The 20244-nt window shown below is 40.5% G+C and overlaps 1 protein-coding gene across 1 annotated transcript; it reads left to right on the top strand.

The window, feature by feature from the left end:
• The first annotated feature begins 1333 nt into the window (after window positions 1–1333).
• On the top strand, window positions 1334–18736 carry STIL (STIL centriolar assembly protein). Its single transcript, XM_054285504.1, has 15 exons — window positions 1334–1371; window positions 1695–1810; window positions 1916–2103; window positions 3063–3310; window positions 4123–4206; window positions 4317–4403; window positions 6039–6186; window positions 7321–7430; window positions 8233–8347; window positions 9129–10181; window positions 11468–11618; window positions 12347–12572; window positions 14429–14621; window positions 15218–15471; window positions 17268–18736. Exons 1-15 carry the CDS (start codon window positions 1334–1336, stop codon window positions 18082–18084), a joined length of 3828 nt encoding a protein of 1275 aa, XP_054141479.1. The 3' UTR covers window positions 18085–18736.
• Window positions 18737–20244: the final 1508 nt, after the last annotated feature.

Below are 20244 nucleotides of genomic sequence, written 5' to 3'. Positions count from 1 at the left end.
TTGGGCCGCGTCAGGTAGAGGGGGCGGGTTCAACTCTCTGATTGGTCGGTGGGGGCAGGGGGCTGGCCGGGGCCGCAGAAGGCGCCGGTGCGAGCGGGACGCGGCGGGAGCCGCTGTGCTGGGATTGGAGCCGCGGTCGCTGCTACTGGGGCCGCTCCGTTCTCACAGCCGCCGCCCGGCCGAGCCTGGGGCTGCAGCGGGCGGGCTCGCTCCACGCTGGGGAGAGGGAGAAGAGGAACGGGCAGAACTGCGGCCCTTCCCGGCCCCCGTTCGGCCCGGCCCGGATCTGAGGTACCGCATCGCTCCGGCCCCGCCGCGCACTTCGCGTCCGCTCCGCTGCCCCTCTGCCAGTGCGGCTCGGGGTATACAGAGCTGAGGGAGGGTGGACTTCTGCTTCGTGCTTGTCAAGTTGAAACAGTGGTGCTTTAAAAAAGTGTCCTCTTCTACAAATTTAAGTTTAAGGCTTGTTTGGCTTTTAAGGGGAGTTAATGCTGGAAGCATCGTGGCCGAGTTCCTTGGAGGATTCCCTTAAAAATAAAGTTCTTTCCTGGCAAGTTGAAATGTAGAGGAAGCACCTTTGCTTGGCATGCTTGAGATAACTACAAAGAGATTTGTTGCTTATTTGTTAAAATGTATTGGGGTATTTGCCAAATTATATGGGCTGTCAGTTGTTTTGTTTGTTGCTTTGTTTAGGCACCTCGAAAAAATCTAATCCTGATAGTGTAAATAAGTTAATGTGATTACATACTGATTTCTTCAGGGCTCTTTGAAGTCTACTATTTGAGTTAAGCCAAGGCCTTATTTCAGAAATCTTCAAAGTTTAAGTGGTGTGAATGCTCACTTGAAATACAGAGACTAAAACAGGGCTTTGGGAAGCTGATCTAATGTTAAATTTGCTAAATCAGTTTTTTTGTGCCATGGGAGTTTCTAATTAGTGGTAACTCTTTTTCTCCCTAAACTATATCTAATTAGTTTTTCCTTTAGCTTTATCTGCAAGCTTGTATTTTGGCCTACACATCTTCCAAGGTTCCACAGAGAAACTGTCAGGTGGACAGTAAAGGTTTTGTGTTGACTGTAACTCTGACAACTTCGTAGGACAAAGTTTCTGCTTTGTTGGCCTCGACTTAAACAAAAAAAAGTACCAACGGTTTATGTATCCTATTTCTTGATTTTCTTACTGTGCCATGCTTTTGTTCCTTCTTTTAAACATCGTAAGATAACAATGTACCTTAATCCATTTTTTTTAATCTCTGATTTTCCCAGATTTGTTCCCAAAAGGATGGTCCCTTTCAGTTTCCCTCTGTCCAAGTGTGCACTTTGGGACCCAGTCCCTATGGGCGATGTCATTGGCACACACATCACCTATTACAGGTATTGATACCCTTTTGGGGCAAGCTAAAGCTTAAAATAAATTATGGAGTGTGTGATGCAAAGCCTCATTTTGTCTTTTGAGTCTGTTCTATGGCAAGGCCCAAAGGAAAAGGAAGCAGTGTATTTCTTATAAGCATATAGGGATTTTCACTGGAAAAATTTCAGTTTCCTTTGTGTAGCACAGTCTAGTGCCTTGAAGGTGCATCAATTTAAAGTAACTTAAAATTTGTTTCTATTTTCTTCCCATATGAATAAGTGATACTTTTTTTAAAAAAGCATTTAAAAGAATTTGTGACTTAAACTTGCTTATTATCTCCTTTTAGAAACCCCAAGATATGTCTGGTGGAGAAAACCTTGCGGCTTGCCTACCGCCATGCTAAGCAGAATGAAAAGAAATCATTGTCCTGTTTTTTGCTTGGCACCCTCACAGTAGATGAAGGTAATTCTAAACATGAGGTAGACAGGCAGTGTTGGTTGGTTGATTAAGCTGTAGTTAAGCTGAGTTGTTTCTCTTGGACTCTGACTTTATTTCTTTATTTTGAAGATGGGGAAGGCGTAACGCTGACAGTAGATCGCTTTGATCCTGGCCGAGAAGTTGCTGGTGGATCAGGCAAAATCCCAACTGCGTCCCTTCCTGGAGACTTCTTGATTCCATGTACAGTTAATGCCTGGGGACCTTGTCCAGATAATATAATAGTGCACAGTGCTGAAGATATCAGCTTGGCTTTCAAGGTAAGCAGCTCTTAGCAACTTTTGGGTCTCTCAAACAGTGAGCTGTCTGCCAGGCAGGACACTGGGCTATGCACAGAGCTTGATTTCCAGCACAGCAAGGTTAGGGCTGAACCAAGACCATGTAGTTAATTGTGTGAAATGAGCTGCTTGAGTGCCATTGAAAAGTGCATTGGAAACTGTTAAAGTCAGTTAATCCTCACAGGTGTTTAAGGATCACACAGTCTTTAATCTTGGATGAAAATCTTGCTGACTGACCATAGTTTTTCAGCTGGTCTAACCACCAAAACCAACAAAGCAACAGCAATTGCAGCAAACTTACTTAAACAAGAGAAAACAGTTTTTGTGTCTTTTTTTGCCCTCAAAATTGTCATTAATCAGTTGCAGTATTGGGCAGGTGTTGCTGAAGTGTTGCTAGGCAAGTGACCCGCCCAAAACGTGTGGAGCCCTGTGCAGGTTAGCAGCCATAGCTGAAATGTGTGCTCTGCTGTAATCCATTAAATACACTTTCCATTCCTGTAGACTTTTCCCTGTAGTTATTGTAGTGTGTGTTTTATAATGCAAATTAAACCTGCTTCACATCTGAACTTTCTCATGATGATACATCCAGATATTAAATTACATATTTCTTGAATGCAAGTAAGAAAACTTTGGCAAATCAGCTTGAGCCTTTTAGTTGTCTGTATTATATTAATTTTCATATAATTAAGTAACCCCAGGCTTTCTAATCCATCAAAAACAATGCTGAGGTGTGCATAGCTAATTTTCAAGTGTATTCTGCATTATTCATTACATTCACTAGTGCAGTGAGCTTTGGAGACCTGGGCTGATGGCTTTTTTGCATAGTACCTACTGCAGTAATAGCTGTGATGAATGATTTGAATTCCTAGTGTAATACATCTTGAATCATGGTAATCATGGAAAATAACTTAGTGTATTTAACTTTTTTTTCTTCCTTCTAGGGTCTGCAGCAGAGTCTGTGCAGTAAAGAATCTCTGGATCTTTCTAAACTGCTCACTGTTAGAGCTCACATTTTTTTCACAGAAAACCTGGATAATCTACACTTTAATTTTTACTGGGCTTCTCTTACTCTGGCCAATATTTTGGAATACACCCCTGTGAAGTCTGTCCCAATTATTCCAACAGCCCTAGCAAGAAATTTGACCAGTCCTATGAATATTGCACAAGTTCAAGGAACTTACAAATGTGGGTGAGTAAAGGGTGGTGCTAAAGCTGTCAAAGTTGCCTGTCAGTTTCTTGCCTTTCCAAAGGAGGTGGGTAGGAGAGATCTCAACTGTACTTTGCTTTTTAGTAAAATAACTTGACATAAACATGGCATGTCTTATGGCCTTAGAAATGTATTAAAATTACGAACAAGAAACAAGAAATGGGATGGAGAAAAACATTAACTGGTTGAGTAGAAATTCTTGCTTTTGGCTTCAGTGAAAGTGGCAGAACACACCTCTAGTTAACATAATAAATGTAAATAGCTTCCAGCTTTTAAAACACCATAGGTGCTTGCCCTACAATGAAAAGCAGATGAATGCAAACCAAAGCTTTCTTTTTGTGCTTCTGAGATGGTATTGAGAAGTCATCATTCTGACTGGTAACTAATTTAATAGGATGAACTAGGGATAGATCAGGGAAATTTGAAATAACTGAATGTCATTTTATTTGGATAGGGACTTTATGAATGCCTCTCTGCAAATTACTCTTCAAATTTAACATGACTTGTACTTGGGGATTTGTTATGAACACTAATTCTAGTATTCACTAAAATACTACAAATAGTACTATGTAAGTTTTTTATCCTTGAGAACTCTTTGATACATAGGGAATTGCTGAAAAGCTGGGGAGCTGCTGTTAAGTGTGTGGAGTAAGAGCAGTTTTGATCTTTAATTTTTTTCCCTAAATTTATTTTCTTATAGTATTTTCTAAACTTGTACTTTTCTCTCCAGGTTTTTTTTCCTAAAAAACTGTCTTCCAAAATACTAAAACAACCCAACTTTTGCTTTCTTTCAGCTACCTTACTATGGACCAAACAAGGAAATTGCTTTTACTGCTTGAGTCTGATCCCAAGGCTTATGCTCTGCCATTAGTTGGAGTGTAAGTGTTCAGATTAATACACACATTGATTTGAGATGTATCTGAGGGATTACATAGCAAAAATTTGGTACCAGAGCTGTCTCTAATTAGATTTTTTTTCTTATTTCTAGTTGGCTGAGTGGAGTTACTCATATCTATAGTCCTCAGGTCTGGGCCTGTTGCTTGCGGTATTTGTTCAGTTCTTCAATTCAAGAAAGGCAAGTCACTTTTATAGGTAAAACATAGAAGTGCCTAAAAAAGTATTCCACAGAAATGCATGGCAGCATGGGCTCTGCTCAAAGATATTTGAGAAAATTCTGTGATTTATATGTTGTATAGAGGTAAGACTGTCTGGTTTAAATGTTGTTTTTGGTTTTGGCTTCTGCACAAAAATTTTCCTTGACTGAAATGTTGGAAAGCTGAGCTGATATCCCAAAGTCAGAAGAAGGTGAACATTAATGTCCTTGAGGTCACTGCATTTTAGTTTAAATAAGAAGCCACAAGCAGGAAACAGTAGTTTAAACAGTGGTGGGGTTTTGTTTTTTGAGCTTTTCTTAGGGGTATTTTCTTTGAGGTAAGTTGTCTTCCTGGTTGTGCCTGACCAACATATTGAAACATATTGATTTGCTGCCTATGCTGTCCTGTTACGACTTCCTGTTAAATGTTTAAATTTTTTTTAAGAGTGTTTGCATTCTGGGGTATTTTTAAATTGTGATGTTAGAGGATAATCGTTCCTCATTGTCTAGATTTTCTGTAACATTTGCTGAGTTCTATTTGTGTGGAGCTGGGAGAGAGTTCAGTGTTTATAGTTTGAAACTGCACCTCAGGTAAATGAGACTCTATGCTGTATGCATAAGCACTTCTTCTGATTGCCCACATTTGTTTTTAAATTGTGAAATGCAACCACGTTTGGTGAACAGATGTGTCTGCAATTACAAAATAGACTTCTTTCCCTTAACAACTGAAATATGTCCAAACACAGATAAGAGACCAATTAGATTATTAGATAGGCAAGTTGGATGCTTGACTCTCATTAACTTTCACTGATGCCATCATGGAAGTGGATTAGGGAGATTTGATGAACCATGCAAACAGCATTAACCTCTGCAGGCTAACTGCTTAATCTGTGCATCATACATTTTTAACTCTTTAAGTTGTAAGTAAACTTTGAAGTTGCATGAATGTGTTTTTCAAGCATCCTGTTTCCACTGCTTTTTCTATTGCATATATTATTCAATGAAAGAACAAACAAATAAACCATTAACAAACATGTTACAAGTGCTATAAAAAGAAAAACTGTTCTGAAATTAGTACTACCTTTTATTGGAAACACACATTGTTGTCATTATCCTTGAAATTGTGTTAAATGCTGATTGTTGTTACTCACTATTCTCAACTTATAGAAAAAAAAAACCTTCAATAAAATTTTCCCCAAAAAATTATCTTTTTGCTAATTAATGTTTTTTGAATATTTAGGGGCAACTGAGTCATTAAGTGTCTTTATAATGCGTCTTAACTGAAAACAAAAAAGAAAATAAAACACAATATCATTCTTACAGATGTTTTCTTCTCTATTATGTTTGAACTCTTCCAGGAATTCATTTAAAGTACTAAGTGATAGTAAAGGTTTGAAATACAAAGGACTTGGATTATTCCTATTTCTCTACTTTTCTTTGGTTCTTGCATGTGGCTACAGTCATAAATCCCTCTGCACTATCTATAGCTAAGCACCACTCAAAATGCTATGACTCACCAGTTTGCTAAACTATGTGAAAATTTGTTCACTGTATTGCAAGTCTAAGGGCCTTCTTCATGTTTAAGTTATTTAAAGATGTACTTTTCTTCTATTTCAGGGTTTTTTCAGAATCTAGGAGTTTTCTTGTTGTGTTTTATTCATTGACACACAAGGAACCAGAGTTTTATGAGTGTGTTCCATGCAGTGGGCAGACTGAGCTGGGGTTTCAGATCCTAACTTGCCATGAAACAGTTCACCTCTTCAAAGTAAGTGTCTTGCTTTCCTCCTGCATCATGGTACTTCAAAATTTGCCTTTAAAGAGTCATTATGATGTGTCCCAAATGGATCTGCAGTGTTTGAAAATGATGTAGCTCTATAAAGCTGCTTTTTCCTTGAGACCACTAAATTCAGTTTGTCCTTCTAATTGAGAAATTACTTCCAAAGGCAGCACTGCTCACTTTTCTAATAGCATTAAGCATCTGTCTTTTAAGTGTATCATGCTGTGTTGGCCTTGGTTAGTGTTCCTTCCTACTAGTGACCTTCTGGCCTTGTGAGCAGAGACTCAGACTTCCTGCAGCATTTGTTACTCTGGTGTGCTGTGTTCAGCTTGGCCACATCTGACAGCTGCTCTGGGTAATGCTTGCTGGAGAGCAAAGCTGAGTGTTGTGCTTTGCTTGAAATGGAATGCAAAAAGGAGTTCAGAGGTTACTAATTTTGTCAGTTTTATTCATGGAAAACTTTATCTCTGTGCTGAGTAACTCTCTGAAAGAATTTGATGATAGAAGTCTGGGAGATGGCTAGTAAAGTTTGAGGACGTTCTAGGAAATCTCAGTTCCTTATATGTTTTCCAAGGCTTGTGCAGAACCTGAAGCTGAGCTGTTAATTTGCTCAGTAATGGCTGCTATGCTCTGTCAGCAGCAATGAGTGTAATGTGTGTGCTGTGCTGTGTGCTCAGCTCTCTTCCCAACTGAATTTCCTTGTCAGGGTTGCCTTCTCCCTTTAGCCTAGGGACGACTCAGCTTTCTAAGATGACACATCTCTCCACAGAAGCTCACTGCTGTTGTCTCCAGGAGCTGCCCAGCTGTGGTGTGAGGCAGTACAGGAACGTTTGCTGTTTCCTGTAGTGGTGGCAGCCCTGGAGGAGTATCTGAGCAGTTACAGTGAGGAAGCATCTGCTCATGGCTATAATTAGCCCAACTCCTTTACAGACTAGCAGGGGAACAGTGTTAAACAGGAAGGGAAGTTGTCTGCTTCCTTGTAGTGCTGAAAAATTTGAAAGTAGGGGACAAGCAGCAAATAATCATATAAAGGTCTTTAAAGCTGTTTCTCTGGGAGTAGTACCTCAGTGATTGAAAGTTTGAAGGTTTCCTGCCTCACAAATATGGAACATCTCATTCCAGAATGTTGAAGCATCAGACAAGAGCCCTATCCAGTTTGAGTTGAGTGCTGAAAACCAAAATGCAGAAACTGAATTCTTCAGCAGAATTTGCAAGAAACTTCCAATCAAAAGGTAAATCTCTGCAATGCCATTTATGTGCAAAAATTAAATATTTATTGGTTGAGGGGTTTGATCTGATCTGTGCTATGTGTCAGTTGAGCTGTGCTTACATTCTATGGCATTAAAATCTGTGTTTGTGCTTTTATTTATTCCTAGAGTTAATATTTTTCAAGTAAGATGGTCAAGATGTCTGTATTCCAAAAAAAACCTACTGGGTACTGGTGGTTTTAATTTATACAGTAGATGTTTCTAAAAAGTCTTCCTCACTGATGAGGCTTAGTTCACTCTATTAAGCTTTAAGTGAGCTCTGTCCTTTGAAGCAAATCTCTAATTGAAATCTACCTAAGTAAAAAAAAAATTCCTTTTTTTCTTCCCACTTTTCAGAGCTCCAAGACCTGGATAGGTTGAAACTTAGTGATTTTTAAGAACCTGGCTTATCCATCAAATTTTTATCTATGACTAGAAGATGGCCTTTATTTTCCTTCAAACAATGTTATAATCTTTACTGTAGCACCTCCTGTCTTTTTACCATATATCAGTGCTTTGCTGTTAGAATGTCACTTAAAAGCTGTGTTTGTGTGATGCTGTGGGGAGGGAGGGTTTCTTGCCCAAAAGCAGCTTTTCTGTTTTCATTGTTTGGTTTTAGAACTGTTTGCTTGGTTAACTCCCTAGCTAACCAGGGAGAAGATGGATAGCAGCTGCTTCTTAGAAAAATTATGCACTGTAGATGGCACATTGAAAAATGTGAAGTTTCATGTTACTGTTGCCTAGTCTAAAAAGCAAACATTTTTACTTTGCTTTATTTTGGTTTCAGTCCTCCCCAAGGCTCTTCACCAAGCAAGTTGTCAGCAAGTGATCATGACTCTGGTGTGGAAGATGAGGATTTGTCCCCCAGACCAATTCCAAGTCCTCACCCAGTGAGTCAACAGGTAACTAAATAAATAGTTGCTTTGGGTATCTCAGATGTGACACTTAGAGCAGCAAAACTCAGGGAACTGGAGAGTGTAAAGCTGCTCTCTCTCAAAGTACTAGTGAGGGAAAACAGAATTGAAGAAATTACCATGAGTCCCACTCCTGTAGTTAATCTGCCATTTTTCCAGGATTTTAGACACTTTAAATTCCTGTACATGCTGTGATTTGGAAACAGAAAGTAGTTTCTATTTTAGGAGTCTCACTGTTGTTGAATGGAAGAGCTGTAGTGTCTGAGATAGACAGCCAGCTCTTGTGATTTTTTTATTTCATTTACCCAAAAGATCTGCTCTGTTCTTTTTTCTTCACTGAAATGTGTACAAATACAATAAGTATTTGTACGCAAATAGGTCTAGAAGGATGTGATAATTGTGTACAAAATATTTTCTGTTGCAGCTATCTCCTGTATCTAAGAATAATAAGAGGTGACACAAAGTCCACCTCTAGAAGGGGAATATCCATATTCTGACATGTACTCCCAAATGACATGGAACATTAATTTGGCAGACAGGGCTGTTACTATATAAAAGCAATTTTCCTTTAAGAATGATCCTAGAGATCTTGCTGCTTTTTCTGGATTCTCCAGTCTTTAAGGAATGCGTTTAACATGTGTTTGGTTTGGAAACTGGTAATTATCATATATTGATTTTTAAATGAAAACATTTTATTTGAGGAAATTATGCATTCAAAGAGCAGACAATATTTTTAAATTATCATACATGTGTGTAATTGTCCCTTCAGGTTACCAGAATTTTTCCTTCAGTGCCAGAGCTGTCACTTATTTTGGATGGGAGTTTCATAGAACCAGGACAATCATCTAAACCTGTGGGGACTTCAGGTGCTAAAAGTCTGCCCACAGTGCCAAATCAGCCTGTGAAAAAGAAGTGTTGCATGAGACCTCCATGTCACCCCAGCCAGCACTGTGAAGACAAGCAGAACTTTCCTGCTAATGTGGGAGATCCCTCTTTGAGACGATTACCAAATCCTATAAACCAGAAAATTCCAGCTTCAATGCCTTGCAGAGGAAATCAAGCTCTACTACAGCAGCAGGTGCAGTGTAAGAAGGCTTCCCCTCAATCAAGAAAAAGTTCAGGATCATCTTCTCCTTCAACTCCTTGTAGTGGGCCTTCCCCAGATGTGTCTGTGCACCACCCCAGAAAGCCATTGGAGAAACTTGTGTTAAATCCTGAGAGTGTCACACCACAGGGAGAGCCTCTGCCTAGGAGAGCATCAGTGCCTGGTTCCAAGCAGCTTCCTGCTGCCACACAGCCAGTCCTCCACAACTCTGCTTTGTCACCACAGAGCTGCAGACAGCCACCAGACCTGCAGGTGCCAGTTCAAGTGCCACCTTCCTGTCCAGCATGCAGCTGTCAGTGTCCTGCTTCTCTCCAGTACAATCCCATAACCCCATGGCAAGGAGTTGGGAAAATGAGCCCCGGTCACGGAGCGGAAATGCAACCGGAGATGGCTCAGCAAAATCCTTGTGCAGTGTTCCATCAAAACATCATGTGCCCAAACGTTTGCTGCAACCCAGGGTATGCCACGAGCAGCCCTATAAATGTGAGATATCCTGGGAAAATGGGGAGCTGCTCTCGTGACAATGGCTTATCAGCTGGGATGACGATGGCACCGAGTGCGAGCCCCTCGAGCGTGCAGTGCTGTGCAGCCCACGCCCCGGGCCTGCACACGCCTGCTCCTGCAGCTCCATCAGATAATGGCATGATGGGATTATCTCCAGATGCATTCCAGCTCCTCGCCCAGCAGGACAGACAACTCAAATTACTGCAGGCTCAGGTCTGTGGAAATGTCAGCTTTCTCCTCTACCCTCTCAGTGATTATGCTTCGATAGTTCCCCTGCTAAAGGAATTAAATTAACTGTTGTCTATCCGTGTTGGAGCAAGGGAGCCTGTCATACCAGCTGCAGTTTGGGCATGGAGAGGGGACTTAATTAGCCTTACCAACTGGTGTCCCTTTAAAAATCATTTTACTTTTATCTCATTAAATTTTGCGGTTATTTCTGTGGTATTTCCATAACATGAAGGTTTATTTTTAGTAGATTGTTTGTAATGCAAACTGATACACTTTCTGTGTAAACGCTTTTCTACTTACATGCTTGTCCATGTAAAAAAAAAAAAAGTATTGCATAGGCTATAGACTTTGGAATTATTGTAAATAATGAAGCACAGAATGTTCTCATGTTGCTTTTTCCACCTTCAAGCCTGCAGCTCCCTGAGCTGTTGCAGACAACTTAAGTTTTCAAAGCATGAATTCCTAGTTCGTCAGGTCTTTTTTGTGCTGAAAACTGGACTTTGGGGGTCTTGCTGTGCTCTGTTGCCTCACCAAGTTAAGTTTCTTCAAAATACCAGTCCCTTGATCAACCTTCTGGCCCTGTGTTTTGCAGGGTATGATTTGGGGCTGAAAAGACAGTTTAAATTTTGCTGCTGGTGATGAATATTACAAACAGAAAAGTTTGCAGTACTTGAACTAGAAAATGACAGCTGGAATTTGTTTTTGGTGTAGTTCCTGTTTGTAAAGTTGAGCTCCTGAAGCATGGGTTGTGCATGTGGGAAACCCCTCCTTACTGCAGCCTTCACTGTTACTGTATTTCTCCCTGGAGCTGCAAGCTAATCGTTGAACAGGGTGGATGAAAATCCTAGAGAGAAGATTGCCTGGCAACCTTAATTTTATCATTTAATTGCTTAGCTTTGTAATTAATACAAAGTTGGTGTAGGGACAGTTGGCATATAAATGCTTGGCTGGTAAGTCGGTTAATAGGCTTTGTATGTGAATGAAAGGGAGGGAATACTTCCAGCAAGTGTGGTGCAAACAGGCTTTACCCAACTTGTCTTGGTGCTGCCTCTGCCAATGTGCTTAAAGATCTCCTTTGCTACCTCTGCCAGCATCAAAATTGGTGTTTTGATTTATACTGTTTGCACTGCTGACAGCTGGAAGGTGTTCAGGCTGCCGTGGCAGCGCAGCCTGTTTGAATCCAGATCTTAGCAGAACCCAATTAATTCCCTTTTGCCTGTCCCAGCTGATATTTTATTGTGCAGATGCTAACTTTGCGGTGACTGTTACAGATCCAGCGCCTGCTGGAGGCTCAGGCTCGCCAGGAGGGATCCTCGGAGGCGGCAGAGAAGGGGGAGAAGGCCGGCGGGCTGGTGTCCATGGAGACCCAGACCTCACCACCACCACGCCCCAGGAGGAGCGTGAGCGTTGCCGTGAGCACAGGTAACGCTTCATTCATTAGCACAGACTGGCACCGCTTCCTTCTGGACGTTTCTGTGGCTCGTTGGGCCATGGAGGAAATGTTTTTGCAGAAAGAAGCTGTGCAAACATGCGCCTAGATCCAAAAAACACCTAAGTTGTTGAGATGTTATTTGCAAGTTTAGGCTGGAGTTACTTTTGTTTTTGATTGCCATCACTGAGAGAGTTATTTTTCCAATAGGTTTAGAAAGCTGTTCTATTTAAAATGTTGTCTTGTTGACATGTAACTCCACATCTTTTTTTATTTAATACACTGTTTTGTAAAGTAATCATTTCTATGCCAATATATATTATTGATGTTGTTTGTAAATCATGCATGAAGAGGAGGTTGTATTTGTGTTACTTTAGGAGAGTTATGCAGCTGTGTCTGTACACTGCATATTAACATATTGGCTCCTGCTAAATCCATGGAAATGTTGTGCTTAGTCTGGAGGAAACTTTGAAACAGCCTCAAGGTCAATGTATTAAAGTTATTTAATGCAACCATTTATTTTCATCAAGTATACTTTGGAAGAAACTAGGACTTGAATGATGTTTTGGCATCTTTTAGCTGATTTAAACTGTAAATCATTTTTTAAATAGTGAAAGAAACATGAATGGGAGAAAGTTATTCCTCTAGCTATAGAAAGCCAAAGAGTCTCAAAAAAAGTAATGACACTTCCTAAATAGTTAAACCTCTAATTTTGTCCTAGGTGCTAGTTTATTTTGGAATACAGCCTCCGAAAAACAAGGCAACTCCATACCACGAGGGAAAAAAGAAGATGGAGAGATTTCTAAGGAGGACATAAACATTTCAATTAATGCTGAACAAGATACAAGTAATACAAGTATTGCTTCATCCTTAAGGGTGGTTGACATGCCCAGCTTTGTAGAGAGTATTCACCTTGTGGAAGAAGGAGCTAATCAGAACACTCCCCAGTAAGTAACAGAAACACCCTGTGCTCACATAATGTGCTGGACTGCCTTATGTAAGTTATTATTTCTGTAATATTTTTTCCTTCAGGAGTTATAAATAGTCTGACCTCAGCTGTTGTGTTCTCTCCCTTCTGAATTTTTTAATTATGCTTTGAATTGTACAGCTCACCAGAAGACATCTGCCTTTAGAGTCTGCATTTATCAGTCATGCAGGTTTAGCTACCTGTCAGCAACAGCTGATGGCAAAAGCCTTTAACTTACAAAAGCATGCACTGTGCTGGCAGCATCCCCTTTTCTTACCTTAAATCCTGACTGGAAAAGGGTATGCTGCTGTACTCAGTTGTTTTCCTACAGTGGCTTTTCCTTGCCAGCATTCAGAACCTTCCCAGTTCTGAGGAGCTTGGGATGAGGTGTTTATGATTATGTGGCTGTTCCCTGAATTTCTCTTTATTTTATGCCTGATTACTTTGTGAGTGGTGCATGCAGATACTGACTTCACTGCTGTTAATTATTTTAGAGCTCAGTTGCTTTATAGTGCAGTGACTAATCTCAGACTAATTTGGGAAGTGGTTTTTAAAATATTTTTAATTATCTATATGCATGCTATTCCTACGTAGGGATAGCTGAACAATTTAGCACTGTAGTGATCTAATATTGCCTAAGTATAAAGAGCCAAAGGAGGGGGGAATGCCCTTTCACTTAAATTAGGTTCCTAAAATAGTCATAGTGGGAAAAATTATGGTAATGAAGCTATAACTTAACTATTCATAGTCCTTGATTAAAGTGCTGTCTGCAAACATATACTGCTACCAGAAATTTTATGGATTCAGATCAATCTTATGAACATTGTATTTTTGGACAATGCCATGCTAAGGTTCTCTTCAACTTGGATTCATAAACCAGTAAAATAGCTTTAAAGTATCTTATAGTGAGAATGTAGAGCATCACCCAGATTCGTTTGAGGAGGAGGAGGGGAACATTTTTGGGAATGATGAATAATTGCTAGTGTAACAGTAGCTGATAACCTACATTGACTATCTGGTATGTCACGTGGTTGAAATCTTATCACTTTCAACACAGGCAATTGATCAGTTGAGTTCTGAAATTCCCTTATCTTACACTTGTCTCTTCAGGAGGAGCAGGAAGGGGGAAGGAGGTTGCTTGAGGATCTTCTTGGGATGATAGTAGTATTGATATGTCTGGTCTCCAAAGGTTTATGCAATGCACACACCAATGAGGGGGGTGCAGAGCATTGTGTTGTAACTCATTCAGTGTTTAGCCTTTGTAGCTCCTCTTTCACATCTCTAATTGAAAAATATTTCAGCTAGGTGTTTGTGATACTCAGTGTGCACATGTGTACTTGTAACTGTCTTTGGGAAGTTTTTAAACTGCCACAGGAATCCCTGTGGGAAGTTGTGTACCTTGGTAAAAGCAGCTTTTTTAGTAAGTCATGTGTCAGAGCATACAGAAGATATTTGCTTCTAAAGGCTTTTAAGTGGTCTGCTGAAAACATAAATTCCAAATGGTTAATAATTTTCCTTTCATCAGGTTTAAGTCATAGTGTGTCACTGAGTTTTGACTAGTCCAGAGATGCCAGTGGCACTTTCAAATCATCTTTTGGAAAACTAGTTGGGCTCTTGTAGTTGCACAGTTGGAAGTCTATTTCCTCAGTCCTCAGATGACTTTTGAGACTTTTGACTGCAGAAAGGAGCAAAGCCTTGAGCAACAGGCAAAACTGAAACCCATTAGGATCGATTGTTCTCTTCCTCTGATGTTCATGAACAAATAAAGTACGTATTGTGATAACGATGCTTTTGCTGTTTCAAGAAGTATGTAGCTATCTTGGTGTTCTCTTCCAGACCTGGAAACATTTCCCAGGCACTTGTTCGTGGCTCATCCTTGGAGGACAGTGCCAGTGTGTGTTTACAGAAAGAGCCATCGGAGGGAGCCAGGAGCCAGGTGGTGGTAACAAGCGAGCAGAGCTCGGAGCCACCCACCCCGCTGCTGCCTCAGCAGCCCTCAGAGGAGCTGAAGCTTTACCAGGACTTACTGGTAACTCATGCACGTTTTGTGTTCTGCACTGAATACACCAGTCAGAACAGCACCCTGCTGAACTTATGATGTGGTATTGGCAGGAATGAAAGCTGCTTGTGGTTTTCAGATTCACATTGTGCTCTACAGAAAACTCCGAGTTTGTGGTTCTTCAATTTTTCTGAATGTTTAAGTGGTTATTTTGTACTTCTCTTTCATGCATACATGGATTACTTTCTATTATCTAATAAATAATATTTTTTTATTCAAGGACCTCAGCTGATAACTTCCCAAATTAGTGGCCTTTAAAATAACACAGCATTTTACCTTCAAGTCCCTTAAAGGGCAGATATTTTCATCTTGAAGAATATCAGTATGTGATGTGTTTGAATTCAGAACAGACTCTTTTAGAAAGCTTGAAGTGTAAGATGTTGCAGTGTTTGACTACACTGCTGTGAGTTTAAGTGATTGCATCTGAGCTGTATCTGAATTTGCCTTCTTTGTTAGAATAAGCTATTAACCCATCAAGTTGTATTTGAAGTTGTGTAGTCAGGAATTTGGTATTTGACAGTCCCTGTATGTCATTATGGTTTTGCCATGTGCTCCTTTTTCTGTAGGGCCAAGTAAACAACCTCTTAAAGACCTCAGAAGAGCAAGATCACTTGCCTTTAAAATCAGAATTTGTTGTTGATGATGGTCCTACATATCAGGATATTGATGGTACAGCAGAAGTGGCTTCAGAGACTCACACAGGAGAGGTGGACAAAGAGAGTGTCATTAGTGCCACACTCCAACAGCTGAGGAGCCTTGGAGTGACAGTGGACTCACCTGGCAGTATGAAGGAAAATACACACAAAGTGGACAATGCCAGGTAAAAAATGCTGGTGGTTTTGAGTAGTAACTGAAAATGAGGATTTGGCTCAATGAGTCAGGAGAAGACTGCTCACTGCCACTGGGATTTGGGTGCACCTTGATCTGCATTTCCTGCAAAACTGAAATGCTGGCTCATGCTATGGGCATTTCAGATAGGTTTAAGAGCTCTGCTAGAAAAACTCAGAATATTTGAATAGAACACAAGTAGCTCTTGCTGTTAGAACATCTGGTGATTCTTAAAGGGCTGTGCAGGCAATTCCCTAGAATAACAAGGAGGCTATGGGCAATTCTTTGGTCTGTCTCCAAGTATTCCAGAGCAACTCTGGACTTGGGAGACTCAACATTAAGCAGCTGTGTATTTTGTCATTGCTTCTTAACCTTTGTCTTGCTCTTTACCCAGTATATGTGAAATAGTGTCTTTGGTATCTAATCAAAACTGGTGCTGTCCTAATTGCTTGTTATTGTGGGTGCTGTGCCTTGAGCAGAGAAAGTGCTGGGGAGGGAGACAACAGCCTTGTTGAAACAGAGGAAGGAACAGAGAAGTAACTTCTGAAGGAGGGTTTTTAGGCACAGGAATTTACTTGCATAGCTGTGTAGGCATAGGCTGACTGCCTGGTACAGCTTCACTTTCGTCCTTATTGTCTTCTTGATCCTAGTGTGCAGCTGTTATGTAAACAAAAAATCTAACCACCTCCTAATTAATCTTCTCTTCAGCCATGTGTCAAAAGCTGTTTGTAGTCATACAGTTTCTAACCTCTTTTCTCTTCTTTTCACTTGTATTTTATTGGGTGATTTTCTGGGATTTCTGGACTGCCTTCCTGGCTGGAATCTGTCAGTGTTCCTTTAATGTGAATAACATGCTAACATGTGAACCCATAAGGCAAAACTGGAACTCTTGGGGGTTTTTTTTCTTCAAACTTGGGGAGTGGGGTGGAGTTCTTCCTTCTGCCACTTTCAAGAGAGATAAACAATTCTGAGAAAAGGTCTACAGCTCAGTAGAGAAGGAAACAACAGTGCAGCTCCATAGCATAAGTGGTTGTTGTTGCTGAGCCAGTTTGTTTTCCCTGGGCAAACTTCAGAATTTGTGCTCAGTGAAATAGGAAGCCTCTTAATTCTTAATATGAGGAGTTTGGCTTTATGAACTAATATATGATGTGTGAGCTAAATGCAGGGTTTACAACCATTACTGGTGTACCTGAGCTTGTTCTTTTGGTCTTCAAACACATGATATATATACAAGAAATTGCTGCACCAGGCAACAGAACAAATGAGCATTCATCATTTGAAGGTACTTCAAAAACTAGAACCTTGTAGGCTTCTGGAAACAAATGCTATGTCAGAGTTTCTGTAAAAATCCTGGAATTACCATGCATTGGGAAAGATATTCTTGGTCTCAGTCATTTGGCTTGTATTTCTAGCTATAAAATTTGGGCTGAATGGTAGAATTTAGAGTTGTAGGATCAGACACACATAATGTCTCATTCACTGGTGAGAAAAGACCAAGAGTTCAAACCTGCTTCAAAACCAAAAACCAGCACTGCAACCTGCTAGAGATGGGTGGCTCTTCATATGAGAGTAGTGTGTACTGGAGGAGAAGGGAATATCATCCATCCTCTAGCAGTGTTTAGATACTTATGGGGGTGAGTAGCTAGTTTTAATTATGTGCAGATAATATGATCTCAGTCCTGATGGGGCTGTGTTCAGGAAAAAAGGAGAAATCAGTACAGTAAGCAAAATTGTGAAATTGATGCTTTTCCTGTAATGCTAAGGGAACTTTTTGCTGCTTTATTTCAGCATCTTGGCGTGCATAAGTCCTGAAGCAGTGGTGCCTGGCTTAAATTCCATGTTACTTGGCAATGTCAGCATGTGTCCCAACGTTGTTGATCTGAGCATGGAAGCCAATGCCATAGCCCTGAAGTACCTCAGTGAAAATCAGTTATCCCGGTTGTCCCTCAGCCGCTCAGGCCAGAACCCTCCCACAGATTTCTCCTTCCAGGACATCCTGCAAACAAATACAGACAAGAGCATGGTGGGTCTGAGCTTAATTTCTCCCAACAACATGTCCTTTGCAACCAAGAAGTACATGAAGCGGTATGGGCTGATACAGGGCAGTGACAGCAGCGAGGATGAAGAGGAGCTGCAGGCTCAAGATGGCAATTTTGGCACTGTCAAAAGCAAAAGCATGCCAGACAAAAACTGTACCCCTGCATTGGACAGCTTCAGCCACCAGACTGAATTACCCAAAAGAGTGGATGGAAGGGTTCCCATTCACCTAAAAAGTCACAGCAGAGAGTTGGCTACTAATGCTTCACCAGAATTAAACAACCCTGTGTTAAGAAACATTACAAATGAAATTTTCCCTCCCAGAACGGATCAAGCAAATGAAAACTCACTTCAGTTCCTGAAGGGTTTAAAATCAAAAACCAGATTGTTACCTGGGAGGGTTGAATTCACTGAACAACCTGTCAGGAAAGATGAAGGAGATACTCAGGCCTTTCGTGGAAATCTGTACACTCCAACCCTTGAAATGTTAAACCAGTCAAACAGCATCCATTCTGTTGGCACCATTCTCGATGTCAAACAACTCAGGCAATTACCAAAGCTGTTCTGAACATCCCTTGAGATGGCTGCAACCACTGCTTCAAATCAGAGGGCCCTCTCTGTAAAGGAGCGCAGGAAACCACGGATTGAGCTCTCTTTGAAGAGGTCACTCTGTTGTACAGTGTAAAACTTGCAGAACTGAGTTTTCAGCCAGCTCAGGGACAGCCACCTCAAAGTGCCTGGCTGAGGCAGTGCTGATTAGCACAGACATATGTGTGCACTTTTGTTTACAGTTAGGTGTGATTTTAGAGCATATTGAAGGTGAATCAACCTGAGCCCAAGATGTATTTTTATATAATTTTTAACAGTGGTGATTTTTTACTTAAGTGTTCTTTTGTTGACTTTTTAAAAACAGACTTTTCCATGTTTGTGCCAACTGTGAGCCACTGATAATGTGTGTGGCAGAGCAGGGCTAACAGATCTAAAGCACTAATTTTTAGAAGTTTGCTGAAATGGTTGGATTCCTGTTTGTGGGTTGTGTCTGTGGGGAAGGGAAATATAACTCTGGCTTTACTTTGCATAAAATTATTTCAAATTCAGCCAAAATGGCACATGTAACTCTCTGTATCATGAAATCTTTGAAGGAAACAGGGGAAAGCTGGCACTTTTAAGACTTGTAATTTTTTTTCATCTCTATGTTTTCTATTTATTTAAAATTACATACTGCTGATAAAGGTCAAAGTTTCCATTAAAAAAAAAATTAATCTTCACTTGACTAATGCTGCCTTTATTTGAGACACATGTGGCTTTCTAGTCATTGTTAAAATTGTTAACTTGAAGTTCAGTGGTTCACCTGCTACTGAACTCACCAGGAATCTGATACTGGGTGGTAGACTAAGCAGAAATAATAATTTACTTTGTTCTGAATGAACACATAAATATTCTGTCGCCAAGCACTCCAGTCTATTAATGAAGCCCCTCTTTTCCATAACCTTGTGATGATAATATTGCACAAGGTGAAGAATTGGCTGGAAGTGGTGATTCATTCCCATTCCCACCATTCCTGGTGGGAGGACAGTGGGATAATGGTGGAGCCATGTGTTTTCTCACTGGCCTTTTAGGTGCATCAGCATTCTCTCACAGGCTTTGGAACAAACTTTGTTTTAGTGATGGCATTGTCTCAGCAGCAGTTCAGCCTGGTGCTGACCTTGCCTTTCCTGTTCTGAGTGTTAAAGCAGAGATCAAAACACCCTCTACTCAAATCCTGGGCCTTTCCCAGTCTCATCCTAAGGACTGCAGTGTTCTTGGTATGTTTGAGTGGGCACTAATTGCTAATTTATTACAGAATTGGGCTGAGATAAACCATGTACTGTTTTGAAGCAGTACAGAGAGAGGAAGGCAGCAGCTCCTTTTCAGCCAGAATTTCTCCTCTCACGCAGCCTCTTCCATCAACAAGGGTATTTGCTTCCTTTCAGGAAAGGTGCTACTTTACTGTGCTGAAAAATAAAACCTTTCTCAGTCCCTGAATCTCCCCTGGATCAGACATAAGCTTATTATCTGCCAGCACATTTTCTGCTGAATCAGTCAAAAAATAGTTAATGTTTTTGAACATTCCAGTGAGATGAATGAGGCAATTCATACCTCTGAGCTATTGTTGCAGGGTTTTGTTCTTTGTTTCCTATTGTAAAATGTCTGGAAACACAGGAAGATGACAGCTGTATTGGTTAATATTTTAAAGACTTTCTTCAAATGCTCAAGGGCTAGAAACAATCTGAAAACAAAAGCCAAACTACTTGCACACAGCTCAGGACAAGGGTGTGGTGTTATAGTAAGTTACACAAAGCATATAATCCTGGATAGCAAAATGTTAATTTACTGGACCAAAACAAAAAAAAAAAAACCACCCTTCCCTTTAAGTAGCATTTTCCTTTCATAGTATGGTGCTGAGTAATTTCAAGATGTCTGGATTTTTTTTTCCCCTGAAGCATCCACTGCAATTTGAGGTAAAATAAAATACACATTAAGCCAGGTCTGGCTCTGTTGACTGAGCACTGAGGCCCAAGCTCTAGAGTGGGCTTGTGGGGTGAAGGCATGGCTAATGGGGCAAAGTTAAGGCTTTATTGATTTGGGTTTTGGGGTTTTTTAATTGCTTTTAGCTGTTATTTATTATAATGAAGGGACGATATTTATAGTGCTAGCTGAAGAGGTGCTGGGCCTGCTCAGAGCATCA

The sequence above is a fragment of the Melozone crissalis genome, unplaced genomic scaffold (assembly GCF_028551555.1).
Source record: "Melozone crissalis strain CALT ecotype California unplaced genomic scaffold, PUWL_Pcris_2 ptg000045l_1, whole genome shotgun sequence".
NCBI classification, from domain to species: Eukaryota; Metazoa; Chordata; class Aves; order Passeriformes; family Passerellidae; genus Melozone; species Melozone crissalis.
The sequence above is the reverse complement of the archived record's forward strand: the minus strand, read 5'-3'. Positions and strand labels throughout refer to the sequence as shown.